At 37.9% G+C, this 20944-nt stretch overlaps 3 protein-coding genes and 1 pseudogene across 6 annotated transcripts; 1 reads left to right on the forward strand and 3 right to left on the reverse strand.

Annotated features, from left to right (window-relative positions):
• Nucleotides 1–53: 53 nt before the first annotated feature.
• Nucleotides 54–7790, reverse strand: LOC126699370 (serine/threonine-protein phosphatase 7 long form homolog). 4 transcript variants are annotated; one of them, XM_050397127.1, is made up of 7 exons: nucleotides 7662–7790; nucleotides 6821–7578; nucleotides 6561–6648; nucleotides 2438–2836; nucleotides 607–1291; nucleotides 447–506; nucleotides 54–367 (listed from the first exon to the last, which is right to left on the reverse strand). In XM_050397127.1, exons 1-6 carry the CDS (start codon nucleotides 7773–7775, stop codon nucleotides 457–459), a joined length of 2094 nt encoding a protein of 697 aa, XP_050253084.1. In that variant the 5' UTR covers nucleotides 7776–7790; the 3' UTR covers nucleotides 54–367; nucleotides 447–456. The 4 variants fall into 4 exon arrangements, with proteins under 4 accessions (XP_050253084.1, XP_050253085.1, XP_050253083.1 ...); XM_050397128.1 differs by having other exon boundaries at nucleotides 54–292; nucleotides 422–506; XM_050397126.1 differs by having other exon boundaries at nucleotides 54–339; nucleotides 422–506.
• Nucleotides 5331–5441, reverse strand: LOC126701291 (U6 spliceosomal RNA; annotated as a pseudogene).
• A 5485-nt stretch (nucleotides 7791–13275) lies between the features above and the next one.
• LOC126700636 (uncharacterized mitochondrial protein AtMg00810-like) lies at nucleotides 13276–14526 on the forward strand. Its single transcript, XM_050398851.1, has one exon. The coding sequence runs from the start codon at nucleotides 13276–13278 to the stop codon at nucleotides 14524–14526; it is 1251 nt and encodes a 416-aa protein (XP_050254808.1).
• A 1510-nt stretch (nucleotides 14527–16036) lies between these two features.
• On the reverse strand, nucleotides 16037–20184 carry LOC126699369 (MDIS1-interacting receptor like kinase 2-like). Its single transcript, XM_050397125.1, has 2 exons — nucleotides 17544–20184; nucleotides 16037–16504 (listed from the first exon to the last, which is right to left on the reverse strand). Exons 1-2 carry the CDS (start codon nucleotides 20077–20079, stop codon nucleotides 16197–16199), a joined length of 2844 nt encoding a protein of 947 aa, XP_050253082.1. The 5' UTR covers nucleotides 20080–20184; the 3' UTR covers nucleotides 16037–16196.
• Between the last annotated feature and the right edge of the window lie 760 nt (nucleotides 20185–20944).

Consider the following 20944-nt stretch of genomic DNA (forward strand, 5'->3'; position numbering starts at 1 on the left):
TACAACCCACTTTACTGTAGCTAACAACATACAAAAACACAAGAAAGTTTGGCTTCAAATGAATACCAATCCAGACATTTGTCAAATTGCAATCAAAACTCCAAGTGCAGAAAAACTTCCTAATACATCAATAAATACAATACGCCTTATGGGTTTTCTCCAAAATATCAATTTCTTGACAACAAACACATTGACAGCCAGTATTCTCCCCAAGCAATGATCCAGAAATAGATGCACAGCCACCAAGATTCTCCCCAATTAGTAGAACATTTTGCATGCTTATTCCAGTCACCTATACACATGAAGAATAAGCACACAAGGACAATCCAGCTCAATGGCCTTTTCGTGTCCACCATTGCAGTTAGGTCTAAAAAAAAAAATAGGACTTTAGAAGAAAAGTGAAACGTAACTATGCAGTCACCTATAGGCAGGAAGTATAAGCATACACTAAGGCATTTAATGATCTTTTCGTTTCCGCCCATATGCCCTGACAGGTCTAATCTTACCTGTTTCATCAGACACAACAGCATAATTAAATTAACATAATCAATCAAATGCACAGTACAAGTAGCTCAAGAAGATGGGAAGTGTAGACGAAGTACATACCATCACCGGTCCCGCAATCGGGAGCATGCGCACGCGGGCGTCGCGATCTCCGCAAAGCCTCCACCGGCTCAATGTCCTCAGCCGGTATCTGCTCAATCTGTACAGCCTCTCCGTGGGCGGTTTGAGATGGAGCTGACATGGTGGGGTCCACATGCACTAGAGGTGGGGTGGGCATGCCTGGTGTGGGGACAAATATGCATCCACCATCATGGGCAGATCCACTGAAAACTGGGGGCGACATACGAGGAGGGCCCTCAAAGTCCGTGCTAGCACCATGGGATGTAGTGTGGGCTGGAACAGTGCCCTGATGATCGACGCTATGGGATGGCCCAGCACCATCGCCAGGCGTGCATCGCGGTGTCCTGCCGTCGTCATCAGACAGTACCCAATCAGTGCCAAGCCATGCCTCTTCTACACCCTCCTCATTCCCTTCCTCGTAGATGGGAGCCGACTCGGTCGTACGGCTGCGACCAGCTTGACCACCTCCACGATGTCCACCCCCACGAGACCCACCACGTTGCCCGCCACGAACTGGGGCCTGTGTATCAATGTCAACTGCTTCTGCAAGCGCATTCGCCAATTTAAGTCGGCCTAGCTCCTCCACAAGCTCTAGTGTAAATGTAAGGTCAGTGTGCATGTCAGAACCTTCATCGCACCTCGGTATAGACCTAATCATCGTCCGAACCTACAAAACAAGGGCGTCATAAAAGCAAGAACGCAAGTATGATGCAAAACTTGGATAAATCTGTTCCAAAATCAAAAGAAAAAGTAGCAAACATAGCTAATGAAATCCTTATATTACTTATAATTATGAAGCATCTTTAAAAAGACAGTGTATAAAAATAGGGGTTGGCCCCCCCTGTGCAAAAATTTATAGTTCCAACCCAACACTCAGGAGGTTGTATGTTTCCTGTTATGTTTATCGCTACGCAATCTAAACATTGAGATAATACTTCTAAAAAACACGTATAGTTGGTTGTAAATAAGTTCAATCTTAGCATAAGTGAAAATATCAGAATTTCACTTCTGTATCTAGGCTTCACGAGATTTACAACTCCATTAATATCACATTGCAATCAGGACACATATTTTGAAGTTATTATTTCCTAACGTACACGCCCAAATCAAATGAATTGAAAATATCAAACGCAAGCTTCAAGTTTCAATTAAGGGAAGTACCAAAAACTTAGAACATATATCATACTTGAATCTAGTATAAATGCACATCTCCTTGCTGCATACTTGCAAGATTTTAAATGACCTTTAAGCTGTTGGGAATTGCATTCTACCAACAGTTTAGTAAGGGACTTCCCAATCCTAGAGGTAATATCTATCAAGGAATATGTAATACATTAATCAGTCCTGGAGGAAAGGCTATCTAAACTATCATGAAATGTGAATTTATCACTACTACACAGAGTTGCACCGTCCATTTTAAAGTACAAGCCAACCAAAAACAAAAAAAAATAAACAAAAAATAAAATAAAATACAATAAAACCCAACCCAACCTACCCTTTTTAAAAGTTGAATGTAATTATATGAACAAAGGTGTGGTCATCATTAGTCATTGCCCATTAACCATTCCTCATGCAAACAAATTGGATCAAGACAAATTCAGTTTGTTATGAACAACTTAAATCATGCAGTATTTTGACTTTAAAACATAATGACATGTCATGCAGTATTTTTTCACTTTAAAACAAAATGACAGAGAAACTTATAGAGATGTAACAACGATAATTATTGTGGACTTTTGCATGCATGATAAAGCTGCTGAGGATATTTAATCCAACAATGGTTTCATCCATAAAATAGGAATTGTTGCCTCACCATGAGTTCCCAATACGCAGACTCTGGTGTTATGTATAGCCTTGTGTGGCGATTGTACCACATCATGTACTCAACGAGATACGTATCATCATCGTCTAGGAGATCGGACCCGCGAACTACATTCACTCGGTTGGCCCATTGCCGAATAAAGGGATCATGTTCTACCTCCCAGTTCTTCTCCCATTTACCCTGAAGGGATATCTTGTGAAGGGTAGTCGACGTATCCACGACACTTGGAACTGGTTGCTTCATCCCAAACTGACGGAGGACTCGCTCAGGATGATGCCACTCCACTATCCAAAAGAATATCAACGGCACCTCGGCCCTCCAAATATGCTGCCCAGCAGTGCAATTCGCAGGTAGGGAGCCTAGCGTATGCGTGTACGGCTCCCATACAATCTGCATAAGTAGATTATGTTTGTGATAGTGAGACATCATACTAATTTAACATTATGTTTGTGATATGTAATATGCAAAGCATGGAATTTCTAGCTTCTAGTCGTACACAAAATCTTCAGGGATTATTGGGCAGAAACTAAAAGAACAACAAAATTGACCTGCAAAAAATATTAAAAGATCTAGGTTGTTCATGTCCACCATTTTCAGCCCCATGTTCATATGCTGGACAGGGTTCAAAGCTAACTGACACCATCAAATACTAGGGTTTTCAATCTGAACCAAACTTAGAGGAGGGTACTACAGCATCCTTATGGCTGTAAGATGAATCCAAGTTGATGATTTCGCAAAATCTTTTTATCGTAATAGAAATATTGTGCTACATTAATTGCATTAGTCATTAACAATGTTTCAATGAATGAGAACAAAATGACTATTATAAGGTCTACTGAAGACATTGCATTTCAAGTACCACTTTATATTGCAAGAAATGGAAGCTATGTAAATTATTACATGGTATAATCCTCATCAAATACTGTTATTATATTTCTATGTAAATATATATTTCTTATAAATTTTAGTGTTGGAAATTACGTAAGCCTTTTAGTTATCTCAAACTAATCATGTCAATGTCTAAAATTACATTCCTCTTGAAGAATATGGTGAGCAGCATATTTTGCACGCTTCTAAAATTATATGAATAAAGTACTCGTTAATAATCCATAGCTTTTAATAATTTTAGGACTATTAAGGCAGCTAAAGTGGGGACAACTTAAGAAGTTGCATGCTGCAATTAAATTGTGCTCTCCAACTTTGGTGCAAGGAGCACGAACTAACTTTTCATTTAGGTCAACAACAAGAGGTAATGTGTCAAGCGTCTTTATGTTTTCTCATATATCACTGATTAACAATTATTTGTTTCTTTAAACTTAGGCCATTGTTTTCCAAGAAGACAATCGAGGCTGTGCATATTCAAAATATACCACTTGAATACGTAAATCGAAGTCAAACAGTATTCTACTAGACTGTAAAAATATAACCTTCAATTCAGCAAAGGTAATTTATAACGTACAATGTAACAATGTTTTTTGCATCACAATAACAATGTTTGTAATCCTGGATACCCCTATGTTAGAAGAAGAAATACTAAATTGTCTACTTATTAGGCAGAGCAATAACTATGGTTTTAAGCTTATAACATTTTATTAATTAATTACAAGTGATTTCACAAGCTTAATTACAAACCGTACAAGCTTAAATTTTATTTGTTTAATCAAATTTGTAGCATATATTGAGACTATATGCAAAAACAACCGACTAAAGTAGAGCGTGATAGTAATCTGGTGCAATTGTACATATGAAACTTCTAGCCAAGAGAGTTCGATCGTACCTATGAAACTTATATCTATGCCCAAATGGAGCTCACACACTAAAACCACCTGCAGCACCAGTGGCACCAATGAATTGTAAAGAGCTTAGATTCACATTGACTACCTATGAAAACACCATCAACTAGAACATCCCAAACGGATGTTTAGATAACATAAAAGTTTATATTAACCTTAGATGGTCACTTAATACTAAATATTGCTATGTTCTGTCACAGGGGTAGTGAAATGCATAAACTCCAAACATTAGTAAGTTTTTGAAGGCAAAGCAACAATTGAGACTATCTTCGGTGCTCACTCTGGCATCCTAAACAACCCCAAATCTCACAAAGGGTTTAACCTATACCCTGGACTCTCGAGTTCCTAGTGGGGGGGCACTAATGGCTTTGTATTTTGGAAATTTCACAGTGTGGACCCAAGCAATGACAACCATCCAGCATTGGACAAGGACAAGCTATGGCAATGGCTTAGCCTATGGTCACTCTATGACATTCAAGGCAGAGTAACTCCATCCTTTAGTTTGCTTAATTTCAAATTTCAATGAAAGCCAGAGAAGTGATCATGTGTTTTACGGGCCAATGATCAATAATGTCATCATTCCCTCTGTTTCTGTACTTAGGCCAAAAATGCAAATTGGGGTTATATTTTTGCTCTCATGTCATGATTACACAATAATTAGATAAAATTTTCGTAGTTTAACATTTGCAGCTTTCCCAACGTTCTAAATTTAAAGAATTTTATCATTTTATGAGATTTAACAGCCAACTATATTACAACAGTGAAGAGAAGCTCTAACTCAGCAAATTTAATTCAACGAAAATCTGGAATATAATTGTGGTAATATCTAAGTCAACCACCAAAACTATAGCGAATCCAGAAGGTGTGAAATATTAATAAGCTTCAACAGTTCTAAAAAAAATTTCTATTTTAAAGCTTTAATATTGAAGTATAACAACTATCAAAGATTCAAACTCTCTCTAAAAGAATTATGAGCACAAGTCTGGGCTAACCTGTTGAGCAAGACTCCAAAACGCATGTAAAGAAGCAGAAAGTGCAAAAACAACGAAGAAGACAGTGAAGCAGAATTCACGCAAGGATTAGGGAAAGAAAAAAATTTGGACCATTTCTCGATTTATGCGTGTCATCCTTGCGCAGGGGCCATGCGTTTTGAAAATATCATTTGTATTCTAATATGCCTTGATTCCCTTGTTCTGAAAAGACCCATATTTGTCAAGTTTATAGTAGGAAATTTGTTGTTTAGAATTTAATTGATATCTTCTGCGTTTACAATCATTCGCCTTATATAAAGTCTTAAGAAATATTGTTTTGAAATTTTTTAGTTCATTTTCATAGCAGGCTAAAAGTTCTATTTTCTCATGTTAAGTAGGTTGAAACGGTGTATAATGACATAATCAGAAAATGAACACAAACTTTTGATTCAGTTAGTAGCTGGAAAGAATTTAAAGATGTCATCGTCAGTTTCGAAGATGCATCATTAAAATCAAATGAATTACTTGAGCACACAAATACAACCAAAGACAAATCTGATTATCTTTGGTATACTATTAGGTAAATTCATTTCTCATTGAATTATAACCAATTACATAATCCAATATGTGCGTCTTCTCTTCATTGCATCAGCTTAATGACATTTGTAACAATTGGTGGAGTTTTTGTTTTTTGGTTGCAACACAAGTTTGAACTCACTGCCTTGCACTAAACCAAGACTTCATGCTCAATCTTTTGCGCATGTTGCACATGCTTCAAACATCTTGGAAAAGGGACAATTTATTCTGTGTTTTTTTTTTTTTTTTTTCGGTGTAAATCACAAACGTTTCCGTACATAATGAAGAATATAGCCAAATTCTACTTTATATATATATGACTAAGTTTATATATAACCCATTGATTTAACCCAACTTAACCTGAGTCATGTTAGTTGGGTTGCATTGGAAAAAACCCTTCAATCCAACCCAATTTGGAAAAAACCCTTTGATTTAACATTCAAGAATTTTTTACTTTTGTTTTACTTTATGTAAGGACGAGCAAGTATTCATGCAGGTGCTACAAATGGAAGTTCTAATGTGAAGTACTTCACGATGGACATTCCAATTGAGTTAAATGATGGGATGGAAATCCAAGTATCAAACAAAATGATTGGATGGTATTATGAAATCAACTCATTCCTACAACAATCCAAGAATTCAAAATAAAATAAAAATTGAGGGAAACGAAAATAAAAGCATGTGCGGTGCATTTGAGGGAAACGTGCTCGGCCCGTAGTCATAAGAATTGAGGGAAACGTGGTCATAAGAATTCAAACTAAATTAACCGAATACCTGCTCGGCCCGTACTGTAGCCAGTGACGCCCGGTACGCAGCAAGGACGTGTGTGGCATGCTCTGCGGTGCATTTTGGCCCGCTCCACCTACCAAACATGAGGTGTCGACAAATGCTCATTACTGAACCTTACATTAAACAAACTTTGCTTTTATATTTCACATCCATATACTAAGCATTGATAAGTTTCTTTCGTTTGTTAGTTTGGCATATTTTTAATTATATGAAAGAGACAAATAACGAGAACTCAATGAACGTACCTAATGGCAAGGGGCCCTGAGTGCACTGGCGGTAGAGGCGGCCTCACAACAGGGCATAATTGTGGGAACCTTGAATAGGCCCATAGCTGCACCAACAAGAGTGCTCCTCCAATCTGCATCGCATCCTTCTTCGATGCACCACAAAGTTGCCTATACAGCCAGGCCAATGCTGCACTACCCCAGCTATACCGTCTCGCATTGCTGACTGGGTTGAGCAACTGCAGAGGCAGCAGTGAGACCCGGTCCGCAGACCTGTCCATGAACAAGAGGGCCCCCATCCGTACAAGTAGGTGGTAGCGGGCATGTTGCTGCACGACTTCGTCAGCAGCGTCCACAACTAAGGGATCGGCAAACTGTGCATCAAGCCAGGTGTATCTTATCCTCGCCCCAGCAAGGGTAGACTTGTTTGAGTTTGGTATCGGGGGTGGAGGTTTATGGCCCAACAACTGTTCGCACAGCTCACTCCATTTGTAGTCTGTCTTCCCAGTGACAGGCAACCCATCCACCGGAAGCCCCAGCATCACCTCCATATCTTGCAAGGTGATACCCATTTCTCCATGGGGTAAGTGGAACGTGTGCGTCTCCGGACGCCACCGCTCAACCACCGCCGTGATCAAGGCGTGGTCGACCTCCATATCAGGAACCTTGAATAAACCAGTCAACCCTGCTGCATCTATGTGTTGCATGATACGTGGATCTAACCCACCCTGTGGCAATACACATTTACGGCGTCGAACCTTTATCATGCCAGGCGCCTCCTGCACACGGACAAGTATTCTGTTAGGAGATTAAACACGAGGTAATTATAAAACAAACATGTATTAATAATACTACTACATACCTCGTCAGCGGCGCACCTCCAAAGTGGACTTGACCGATGATTCGGCTGCTGGGCCAACTGGGTATCCACATCGGGTCCAGGCCGCACTCTATCTAGTGCCTGCATATCTGACATGGCAGCAAATACATTGTTAGCAATTTTCTAACAAGTAAACCACATTTAATATAAAATAAAAGCATAGATTCAGTAAGACATTATATTTTGAGCACAAGATTTTCAACATCACTTCTTAAATAAATAAGAACTTGCCATAAAAAAAATTATTTCAGAACTATTTAAATCACTTCTTAAAGCTTCGGATAATTATTAATTAACTATTTATGAAAATATAAGTTATAACACCACTCGATTTGCCAAAACCCCTCATCAAAACCCCAAGCACATTTAAACTCATTAATGAGAAAATCATCATTGCAGCATATAAAAGACAACAAAATTCTCATCTTCATTAGTAAATTTACTACTTCCTTAAGTTTCAACAAAATAATCAAAATCCCACACAAAACGCAACCTAACATTAACCAACATCAGAAAATATTTTAGAGGGAGAGGACCGTACCTGTAATCGGCGGTGGCGGGAACCAACGACGACTGATGGAGACTCGAGGAAGAGTGGGGAAGCCTGATCGCAGAGCGAGAGAGACAGAGTGTGGAGAGAGAGTGATGGCAGAGAGCGAGGGAAAGAGAGTGTACAGGGAGAGCGAGTGACTGAATAGCGTTGTGAGACGTTAGGGTCCTATTGATTCAAACCGCTGAAAATAACTCGATTTCCAGTTTCCCGAGTTATGACCGTCTACACAAACATTTTTTTATTGGGGAAAATTCGAAGGGTCAGACTAACTCGACTATACAAATATCGAGTTATTCATTAAAACTCGATTTCTCTATTGTCGAGTTACAAAAGAGGGGCAATTCCCTATTTAGTTTCAGAAAGAGGGCAAACGAATGTTTAATTTCCCAAAAAAGGGTATTTGCCCATTTTCTCCCATTATAAGATTTTTGTGGCTTCATCCCTGTTTTTAAAAATCAGGTCGGGAAAAGAATTGGAAAAGACCCGATTTTCTATTCCAATTATGGTTGGATCAATGGCCCAACCACTGATTTCATAAATAATTTAATTCATAATTCTAATTATATAAATAAAAAATGAAATTTATGATAAAATGTAACTACAAGAAAATTAGTATTAAATTTATAATGACCTTTTAATTACAAAATATATATTATTCTAAAAAAAATTACAAAATATATATTATTTAATAAGTTGTAAGTTTCAAGTTTCATATTGAATTATCGAAGTTTGCAAGCAAAAGAGAAGAGAAACCTGAAGGATGAACGGGTGTCGTTTAGTGAGGTTTTAATTGAAAATGGCTGTAGCTTTAGGTGTTTTATTTCTGGCATGTGGTAACTACTAGTTATTGAATACAAGAAAATATTTTCTGCATTATTAATTTTTCAAAAACTTAATTAGTAGTAGTTAAAAAGAACAAGGAAAAAATACCCATACACCCCCCTAAATTTTAAAATAATGGTCAAGACTCCCTTAAACATTTTTATTGGCTAATTTAATCCATAAACTTTACATTCCAATCAGTGTATTATCAAAACTAGTAGAATAGTCACGTTACATGCGCGAGGTTTAAAAATGCAAACTCAAACCCCTTTATTGAAAACTCAAAGGATTAAACAAAGAAAAGAAACAATGTTTGACCAGATAGAGGATGGCTTTATCAAGATTGCAGCTCAAATCAGAAAGACAGAAAAGAGATAAAGCAGAAGAAGAAAGCAACGAAGAAGAAATAAGTTTTCTGTTTTCTGTCTAAACGACATTAGTGTAGTGTTGATGTTGTAGTTTTGTATTTCCTGTATGTAAAACTACCTGTAGCTTTCATTGTATTTAAGTTGGAGGAAGCTCACACGTGGAATAACAGACTCCTACACGTGCAGTAACAGATTTTTGGTTGTAACAGATTTGGGATATTTCTCCAGGTCTCTGTTTTAGTATTTAGGCGCAGAGCTTGTACAGATTCATTTATTCAATTGAGAGCATTATTTTCATTCTCTCTCTCTCTCGCATATTATCTTCTCCTTCATAGTTTCTGTATTTTCTCATATGGTATCAGAGCTTGAGCCTTTATCAATGGCGTCAAACACAGAAACTACCTCATCTACTTCTTCACATTGCGAGCTTTCTCCAATGGAAGATCCTCGCAGTCCATTCTTTTTGCATCATGGTGAATCTCCTGGTGCGATCCTCGTTGCTCCACACCTGACTGAGGATAATTATCCAACCTGGTCTAGAGCAATGATAATGGCTTTGGATGCTAAGAGCAAACTTGGCTTTGTAGATGGTTCCATCACTGTTGCAATGGCGATTACACCGCTTGAGAAGCAAGCTTGGTCGAAATGCAACTCGATGATCTCATCTTGGATCTTAAATTCTGTTTCACCTCACATCAAAGCTAGTGTTATTTACAAAGACACAGCTCGTGCAGTGTGGAATGCACTCAAGATCCGTTTTCAACAAGCAAATGGACCAAGAATCTCTCAGCTCCAGAAGCAGATTTCTAGTATAATGCAAGGAGATTCTATAGTAACAACATTTTTCACTGATCTTCAAGCTACTTGGGATCAACTGTTGAATCTCAGGCCCTTGCCAAGCTGTTCATGTGGCAAATGCACTTGTGGAGTAAATGATAAGATTACACAGCTTTATCATCAAGACTCAATAATGCAATTTCTCAATGGATTGAGTGATTGTTATTCACAAGTCAAGACTCAAATCCTTATGATGGAGCCTGTTCCATCAATAGATAAGGCCTTTTCATTGGTAATCCAGGAAGAAAGGCAAAGGTTTTCAACCTTTAATGGTACTCCTTCCATTGAATCAGCTGCACTTGCTGTTAAGAACCAAGTCTTCAATCAAGGTTCTTCTTCAAACAACAGCAATGGTAGAAATTTCAAGGGCAATGCTAGCAAAGGAAGACCTGTATGCAGCCACTGTGGAAAGCTTGGACATATTATGGAAAAGTGTTACAAACTTGTTGGATTTCCTCCAGGTTACAAGCAGAATGGACGGATGGCCAAGGCTAATCAGGTTATGGTAGATGATATCCAAGGTCAATCTGAATTTGTGCAGCAGAACAATCCCTTCCCTTTCACTTCAGAGCAGTATCAACAGTTGCTATCTCTACTGAATTCTCATGCATCCACTTCTGGTAATTCCAATGATGCTATAGCCACAGCCAATTTTGCCATTTCAGGTAATCCTTGTGACTCTTTTCATGATTCTGTCTGCCTGAGTATGCAACATTCCATTTTTGCCAATAATCCAGCTAGTAAAACCATCTTTGATAGACAAACTTGGGTCCTTGACACTGGAGCAACAGATCACATTGTCCATTCTATCAATTTGTTCACTAAAATTACCAGTTCTATCTCATCTTTTGTCCAATTACCTAATGGTGAAAGAGTCCTTGTCACACACATTGGCACTATTCAAGTGACAGCCAGTCTTATACTTGAGAATGTGTTATGTGTTCCTGCCTTCGCTTTCAATCTGATCTCTGTGAGTCAATTAACAAAAAGTTTGTCTTGCTGTTTCATTTTCTTGTCCAATTTGTGTTTTATACAGGACCTTTCTTGTTGGAAAACGATTGGAGTGGGTAAACTTCATAACAACCTCTACTTGCTATCTACAACTCCTTGCAAATCTGATTCTGCAGCTTCTTCCATTTTAGATTCTGTTTTTGGTACTTTTGTCAATAATATTTCTAATGTTCCTATCATAACCAAGCCATTTCTTTGGCATCTTAGACTAGGACATGCTTCAGATTCTAAGCTTCTTGCTTTACATGATTGTATACCTGATGTAAGCAATGTTCATAGCAATAAAACTTGTACTCTTTGCCCCATTGCCAAACAGAAACGTTTTCCATTCCCTTTCTTTAATCATTTGTCTGCAAATCCTTTTGATCTTATTCACTGTGATGTATGGGGTCCCTTTGCTAAGTTTACTCATGATGGTTTTAGATATTTCCTTACCATTGTTGATGATGCCACACGATCCATATGGGTGTACCTCATGAAAAAAAAATCTGAAACCAGACCCTTGTTAATTTCTTTCTTCAATATGATATCCACACAGTTTAGCACTAAAATCAAGGCTATTAGGACTGACAATGCTCAGGAATTTACCCTACCAGAGTTTTATGCTAAGCATGGAATTTTGCATCAGCACTCTTGTGTAGCCACTCCACAACAAAATTCAGTTGTGGAGAGGAAACACCAACACATATTGAGCATTGCAAGGGCCTTAAAGTTCCAGTCCAATGTGCCTCTTACCTTTTGGGGTGAATGTGTCCTAACTGCTGTGCATATTATCAATAGGCTGCCCTCTTCTACCCTTGGCAACAAAACTCCCTTTGAGAAACTTTACAACAAAATCCCTTCCTATGATCATCTAAAGGTGTTTGGATGCCTTTGTTTTGCTTCTACCTTATCTCACAATAGGTCAAAGTTTGATCCTAGATCCTTACCATGTGTTTTTCTGGGCTATCCTTATGCGGTTAAAGGTTTCAAGGTGCTTGATCTTGCCACCAAGAGGATTTTTGTCTCTAGGGATGTCCTATTTCATGAGACTGTCTTTCCATTCATTTCTTCCACATATTCCTCTTCCCCTCATTCCACAATTACCTTACCTCATCTTTTTCCTTCCCCAGATCCTTACCTTGACCCCTTACCTTTTGTTGCCACTCCCATTGTTGATTCCCATACCACATTCACTCCTGTTACAGATTCTACATCTGTTTTGACCCCTCCTACTTCATCCATTCCAGATATTACATCTACCCATTCCCTTGATTCTAATCTTCCTCCTTCTGCAGACTCCATACCTGATCCCATTTCCAATTCCATTCCTCTTTCCATACCTACTTCCCTTCTTGCTTCCATTCCTGCATCTATACTTGATTCCATTCCTGCATCTGTACCTGATTCCATTCCTGCTTCCATTCCTTCTTTAAGGAAGTCTACAAGAATCAGTAAAGCTCCTGCTTATTTGCAAAATTATAAATGCAGTAATGTTGTTCATGATCAGTTTGCTCACTCCAATTCACTCATCAAGTCTGGTTCCAGGTCCTCTATGTCAGGTTCCAAGTATCCTCTCTCTGATTATCTTGATTCTTCTGGTCTTTCCCCTTCTTATGCCCATTTTTGTTCCCTAATCACTGCTATTTCTGAGCCTAAGTCCTATTCTGAGGCTATCAAGGACCCTAAGTGGCAGACTGCTATGGCTGATGAGATTGCAGCCTTGGAATCTAACCAGACTTGGTCTCTTACTTCCCTTCCTTCTCACAAGAAGGCCATTGGGTGCAAATGGGTTTATAGAATCAAATATAAGGCTGATGGATCAGTAGAAAGGTACAAGGCCAGACTTGTGGCAAAAGGATTCACTCAACAGGAGGGTTTGGACTTCACAGATACTTTCTCTCCTGTGGCTAAGATGACTTCAGTGAAGACTGTTCTTGCCATTGCTGCTGTGAAGGGCTAGCACCTTGTTCAACTTGATGTGAACAATGCTTTCCTCCATGGTGATCTCCATGAGGAAGTTTATATGCATTTGCCTCCGGGTTTTCACAGCAAGGGGGAGCATTTGGTATGCAAACTGAATAAGTCATTGTATGGTCTTAAGCAGGCTTCAAGACAATGGTATTCTAAGTTCTCATCTACCATTTTGAAGTGTGGTTTCAAACAATCCAAGTCAGATTACTCCTTATTCACCAAGAAATTCAATCAGTCTTTTATAGCTCTCTTGGTGTATGTTGATGACATCCTCATTGCCAGCAATGATACTCATGCTGTTGAAGAACTTAAAGTGTTTTTGGATCAAGAATTCAAGTTGAAAGACCTTGGCAACTTGAAATTTTTCCTTGGACTTGAGGTGGCTAGATCAGACCAAGGTATTTCTTTATGCCAAAGGAAATACACCTTAGAGATACTTAAAGATGCTGGGATGACTGGTTGCAAACCAAGTAAGGTTCCTATGGAACAAAATTTGAAGTTAAGCAAGTTTTGTGGAGAATTACTACCTGATCCTAGTGTTTACAGGAGGCTAGTAGGAAGATTGCTGTATCTCACCATAACTAGACTAGACATTGCTTACTCAGTCCAAAAATTGAGTCAATTCATGTCCAAGCCACGCAAACCTCATCTGGATGCAGCTTATAAGGTGCTGCAATATCTTAAGGGAACTCCTGGTCAGGGCATCCTTTTCTCATCCAAGTCTGATTTGCATCTAAAGGCATACACAGATGCAGATTGGGCTTCTTGCATTGACACTAGAAGATCTACTACCGGATTTTGCATCTTCTTAGGTGATTCACTCATTTCATGGAAGACCAAGAAGCAATCCATTGTCTCTAGATCCTCTGCTGAGGCAGAATATAGGGCCATGGCTGTTACTACATGTGAAATAACTTGGCTTCTAGCCTTGTTAAAGGACTTAGAGGTTTTACATCCCAAACCTGCTATGCTTTTTTGTGACAATCAAGTAGCCATTTACATAGGTGAAAATCCTGTGTTTCATGAAAGAACCAAGCACATAGAAATAGATTGCCACTTGGTCAGGGACAAAGTTGAAGATAAGGTCATTCGGTTGTTCTTTACTCCTACTCATTCCCAGTTAGCTGATCTCCTCACAAAGGCTCTTAGTGGTCAACAATTGCAAGCATTACTATCCAAGATGTGTATTGTGAATATCCACAATCCCAATTCTCATCTTGAGGGGGAGTATCAAGATTGCAGCTCAAATCAGAAAGACAGAAAAGAGATAAAGCAGAAGAAGAAAGCAACGAAGAAGAAATAAATTTTCTGTTTTCTGTCTAAATGACATTAGTGTAGTGTTGATGTTGTAGTTTTGTATTTCCTGTATGTAAAACTACCTGTAGCTTTCATTGTATTTAAGTTGGAGGAAGCTCACACGTGGAATAACAGACTCCTACACGTGCAGTAACAGATTTTTGGTTGTAACAGATTTTTGGTTGTAACAGATTTGGGATATTTCTCCAGGTCTCTGTTTTAGTATTTAGGCGCAGAGCTTGTACAGATTCATTTATTCAATTGAGAGCATTATTTTCATTCTCTCTCTCTCTCTCGCATATTATCTTCTCCTTCATAGTTTCTGTATTTTCTCATAGGCTTCTCTAATATCACTTCAGGGCTCAAGAAACTCCATTATCGCTTCCCACTTGAGACCTCAAATAGCACCACAACTTTCTGCTTATCTCTCTTAACCCCACATCATCCAAACCTCTCTGCACCTATGCATTACCCAAAACCCATGACTCAAAGGCCTATTGCCGCCATAGCAGTGGTGTCTCTTACCGCCAAAGCACCAACACTCAGTACAAATCCCACCCTGAACCTTCTTCAAAGTAACAGAGTAGCAGGAAGAAGAACCACTCCAATGTGCAAAAGATGAACAGTAATTAGCTTAACAACAAAAATGAAAGTGACCCATTATACGGTGACCCACCAAATGTTGATTTGATGGGTTTGTGTGAGGAGGGCAAGGTTGAACAAGTTTTGGAGGGGATTCATCTGTGTTGAGTGGTTTCGTTCAGTGTGGCTGGAGGCGTTGTTTTCTACTTGGGCTAACAATTGGCCTTGTCGAAATTGTGGCCTATTTTCCCAGGTTTTTTTTTTTTTTTGGTAATGTTTAGTTGCTGGTAGTTTGGTGGGGTTAAGGACTTCTCTGTTTGTTTAGTTTTGTTGTAATAGTCGAGGTGTAGTCCTGTGTGTTGCAGTTAGTGCCTGGTTTCTCTGGTTTAAGTGTAAACTCCGATTTATCTTGAATGTTTTGTATCATCAATAAAATTTCCACTATTATGCAAAAAAAAAAAAAAAGTTGTGGAGTATATGGGTCAAGGTGTTTGTGCTGATTATGGTGTTTTCTATGTGTTGTTGGATTCGTGTGGGGATTCGAAGCCCTTTCAGGGTAAGAGTGTCAATGGGTTCTTGAAATGTTCTCAGTCAATCCGGTCAGACCTTGCTCCTCTTCTTTGCATCAATCCATCAGGTTTCAAATTAAGGGGTTTGAGTTTGTTTTTTTAAAACTCGTGTATTTGACATGATCATTCCATTAGTTTTTTTAACAGTAGATTAACGAAGGTACTAATTTGGCAGTTTCGTAAAGTTTATAGAGTAAATTGGCTAATAAAAAAGTTTAAGGGGTGTCTTGGCCACTGCTCCAAAGTTAGGGAGTGTATGAGCATTTTTCCCAAAGAACAAGGTAATCTAGGCTTCTATATAAGTACTTAGCTAAAGTGGGACTTTAATGCATATAAGATGAATTTATTCATCCAAAATATTCCCCCACAATACATGAAAATTAACAGGACATGCTTAAAGAGTTAAAGGATGCATGGTCTGCGTTCAATATATGCATCTTACACACATCTTTATTAGTCTTACAAACTTAAGTACCCAAAAAAATCATACACAAAATGCCCACACATAGGGCGAGCGACGATTACTTTAATTATTAGAACCCTCCATCTCCAGCTGCTGACACACACTTCGCATGGTTGGGCGAGATTGTGGATTGGTACGTAAACATGAAACTGCTAATTTCACTATTAGATTTAACTCATTAGCAGTCTTTTGACCTGTGGGAGGTGAAAGACGATCATCTAACACATCTTTGAGGTGGACATTTGTACCAACTAAAGAATGTAGATCTGTAATGAGTTCGCCTGGATGCTTTCCCACAAGAACTTCAAGTGCCAAAACACCAAAGCTATAAATGTCACATTTTTCAGTCACTACCATTGTGTAAGCAAGCTCTGCAAAAAATCAATGCAATAGCATGATTTGAGTTAAAACATGTACTATAATATCACAAGAAATTATTAGTTATATATATATAACAAATTGAGATGAATAATTTTATAACAATATTACTATTATACATTTTCTTTTATGGAAAATGTAAGCAATCATTATTTGCTATATTATTATTATTATTATAAAAACCAAAAAGTAAAAAGATAAGAAAAAAAATTGATCTTGATGATGACTTAAATGTATAGCCTATTTGGTGCAAGATAACAAGATTCAATTACAAAAATAAAAATGTAAAATAAGACTAAAATACACTCTTGGCCTTTAAATTTAAGTTTGTTTTAATTTTGACCCTTTACATTTTACAATTTTCATTTTGACCATTCATGTTTGATTCTGTTTTCAATTTAGTCGTGTTTCATTTCCATTTGTAGTTTAGTGACATTTGGCATTATATGAGTGAGGTGCCTTAATGGACACCACTTATCTAGCATTTAGTAGTCAAATTATATAAAGATCCAAAATGAAAATAATCCCAAACTTTATGGACCAAACTTGTACTTTAGACTAGAAAAAAATAATGAGCTATCATCAGGTAATAGTGAGGCAAATATTAGGAAAATTGTATGATAGGAAATGAGTAATATATATAGGAATTTTGATCAAATTTTCATTAAATGTCACTAATCCTTTGCCTCTCATGCCTTGTATTTTTTGGAGGATGAAAAATTGAATTTGTGAAAGAAAATGTACGAATGAGTTTGCTTCTAACCATTTTGTTTCCTATTATTTAGACTTCCAAACAAAGAGGAAATGAAATGAATATTTTAAGAAAAAAAATTTCCATTTCATTCTTTTCCATTATTTAATAAATATATAACATCCCACGTACCTATATCCCAAAATAGAAAAACAATTATATTTATAAAAAAAAAAAAAAACAAAAAAAAAAAAAAACAAAAATACAAAGTTCTAAAACAAACATGTTTAAGTTTAGGAAAAAAAAAAAAAAAATCAAAAGAGAGCAGCTTTGAAGCTTACCTGGTGCGAGATAGCCATACGTGCCTGCTATTGTTGTCCAGTTAGATGAATCAGGCTTCAAGAACTTCGCAGTGCCAAAATCAGAGACACAGGCTTCAAGGTCAGAGGTCAACAAAATATTCTTGCTCGAGATGTCTCGGTGAATTATAGGTGGAACACAATCATGATGCATATAAGATAAAGCATAGGCCACACCTTTAACGATTCGTACCCTAGTTTCCCAATTTAGCTCCTTTGCTTCTTTGCTGCTTAACATATCTGCTAAGTTTCCTCTTTCCATGAATTCATATATAAAAAACATGTGCTTTTCATTGAAACAAAAGCCAAGGAGCTTTACAATATTCCTATGTCTTATTTCTGTCAGAGCTGCTAACTCGTTGGTAAAATTTTTTATATTCTCAGCCCCTACGCCTTCAGCATGAGAACTCAGCTTCTTCACTGCTAATACTTGACTGCCTGGAATTCCCACTTTGTAAACTTTTGCAGATGATCCCACCCCAACACAATACATTTCATCAAAGTTTTTTGAAGCTTCAAGTATGTCTTTATACACGACCTTCCCATTAAAGTACCATAGTGAGAATGGACTTCCAGTCCTTGATGTGTTTTCAGCTTTCAACATATTTCTTGAGGACTTCTTTTGGAGAAATATAAAAATCCCAACAAATGCAAATGAAACTAACAACGCACCAACTAAAGAAGCAACAATGACTATTACAATTTTTCTTTTCTCTTTTCCACCACCCTTCTTTATTACTGAGGCATTACATAGACGCAAACCTTGGATTTCACCACATAGGTCTTTGTTGTTACTGAAAGCTTCCAATGTAGATGACTGAAAGATTTTGCTCTCAGGAAGAGGACCCTCTAAGTTGTTGTTTGACAGGTTGATGCTTGTCAAGCTCATCATGTTACTTAGTGAAGTGGGGATTGAGCCATTGAGGTTGTTGTGTGAGAGGTTGAAGTTTGCTAAATTTCTAAGGCTCCCAAGCTGGGGTGGTATCTGTCCAGACAGTGAATTGAAACTCAAATCTAGTACATCTTGTAATGCCACAAGGCCACCAATTTGATAGGGAATCATGCCATTCAAGTAATTGTTGCTCAAAGATAAACTTTGTAGCTTCCAGCAGTCCCCAATTTGAAATGGAATCGGTCCACTTACCATGTTCATTGAAAGGTCTAAAGACACCAAGTTGGAAAGTCCTCCAATTCCCACTGGTACCTTACCTGAAAGCTTGTTGTCATTTAGGAATAGGGAGTACAACTGGGATAACCTTCCAATTTCTGCAGGTATGTCACCTGACAATTGATTGGAAGAAAGGTCAATGTATCCCATTTTGCTCAATTGAACAATCTCATTGGGGATTTTACCACTAATCATATTCCCTGCAAGTCTCAAAACAGTCAAGTTTTGGCATTCACCCCAGTTTGGTGAGAGTTTACCTCTCAACCTGTTGTAACTCAAATCAATGTAAGTAAGATTTGGGTGCACCCCAAAATCTTGGTCTATATATCCTGTTAGTTGGTTATGTTCAAGCCGAACCCTTTTCAAGGTTCGACAGTTTTTAAGACTAACAGGGATGGGACCAATGAAATTGTTCAAGGCTGCACTAAAATTAGCAAGTTTTCCACCTTTACAAACTTGTTGGGGCAAGTGGCCAGTGAAGTTATTCTCGGCCAAGTGTAGAGTAACTAAGGAAGAAAGGTTTCCTATTTCTTCTGGTACAGAGCCCGATAACTGGTTAAGCAACAGGTACACCTCTGTTAGTTTTAAAGTCCCAATGTTGGCAGGAATCTGTCCTGAAAGTTGATTATCAGCAAGACGAATGATGGTTAAGTCACTCAAATTTCCCAAAGATGAAGGGATAGGACCAAAAAAGTAATTCCCATCAAGAGCCAGTAGAACCAGGTGTTTCGAATTGCCTATTTCTTCAGGAATTCTGCCAACAAGCTCATTAGTTTGGAGGAGAAAATTTTTTAGACTAAGGAGTCCGGTTTTAGACTTACCCGTTCCATCAGGGAACAAACGGCTATCGAGTTTTCCTGTTATATTGTTTTGGGAAACATCAAGCTCATAAACTTGAGTGAGATTAGCAAGGGAAAGAGGGAGTGACCCATTGAAGGAATTAATGGAAAGGTCAAGATATTGGACTTTAGAAATCATGCCAATATTCATTGGTATGGTACCTTTGAGTTTGTTAGATCTAAGATCAAGGCGAAGAAGGTTTGGAAAGGAAAGAAAATCAAAGTTTTCGAGGGTACCTTTCAATCCAGAGTAAGCAAGGTTTATTTCAGCAACACTCCCTTCATCATTGCAAGCTATTCCATGCCATATGCATGCACTTGAAGCAGTTGAATTGATTTGTTCTACCCATGAGTTCAGAATTGGTTGGTCAGCTGGGAGGCTTTTTTTCCATTTGAGTAGAGCCTCTGTTTCTGCCTCTAGATTAGCCTTGCAGGAGGATAGCAAAACAAACCAGCAAGCAACTAAGAGTGCAGGTGTAACATGTTTTGATTGCTTTCCTTGGCAAGCCATAGCTCAGAAGTCAGAACCCTTTTACTGTTTGTTTCGATTGCTAAGGATACATTTCTAGCAAACCAGTTTGAAAAATTAAAACCAAACTTTTTCCGATCCCAAATGGTTCAAGAAATACAAATACTCCCCAACAAAATAAATAAATCACTGCGCGTATTGACCGTAACTAAAAGAAAAAATCAATTACGTACTTTTCCTGGATTCTAGAACTTAGCTTGTTTACATATTCCCGGTTCAACTTGATTGACCAAGGACCATGGTCAGAGATTGATTTTTGAGTTAAAAGGTTCACATTGGTACTTTAATTTATCACGAGGAACTTAATGATAGAAAGTGATGGCTCTGACTACGGTTCCTTGAGGTTGGGAATTTCTTGTCTCTTGCCAGAAGTTTCTTTTCCTTGTTTAGGTAATGACTTGAGGCAGGAACGGAACCAACATTCAAATCAAGGGGACAAAGTTATTTCTTTAAGAATTTTAGAAAGTTTGAATATTGATACGTCAACAATGCATTATCAGCATTAATTTATTTTTTTAATTTTTAAATTTTTTTTATAAAAATTAATTATAATTAATTATAATCAAGAGTTCTACAAATCAATTAACACATCATAATATTTTCAACATCTGTCTGAAGTTAGACCAATTACTATTATTTATTCTATCCACGTTATAAATTTTTACTTATTCCCTGTTCAACTTGATTGACCAAGGGCCATGGTCAGACATCTATTTTTGAGTTAAAAGGTTCACATTGATACTTTGATTTATCACGAGGAACTTAATGATAGAAAGTGATAGCTCTGACTACGGTTCCTTGAGGTTGGGAATTTCTTGTCTCCCGCCAGAAGTTTCTTTTCCTTGTT

This window comes from Quercus robur, chromosome 9, assembly GCF_932294415.1.
Source record: "Quercus robur chromosome 9, dhQueRobu3.1, whole genome shotgun sequence".
NCBI lineage: Eukaryota > Viridiplantae > Streptophyta > Magnoliopsida > Fagales > Fagaceae > Quercus > Quercus robur.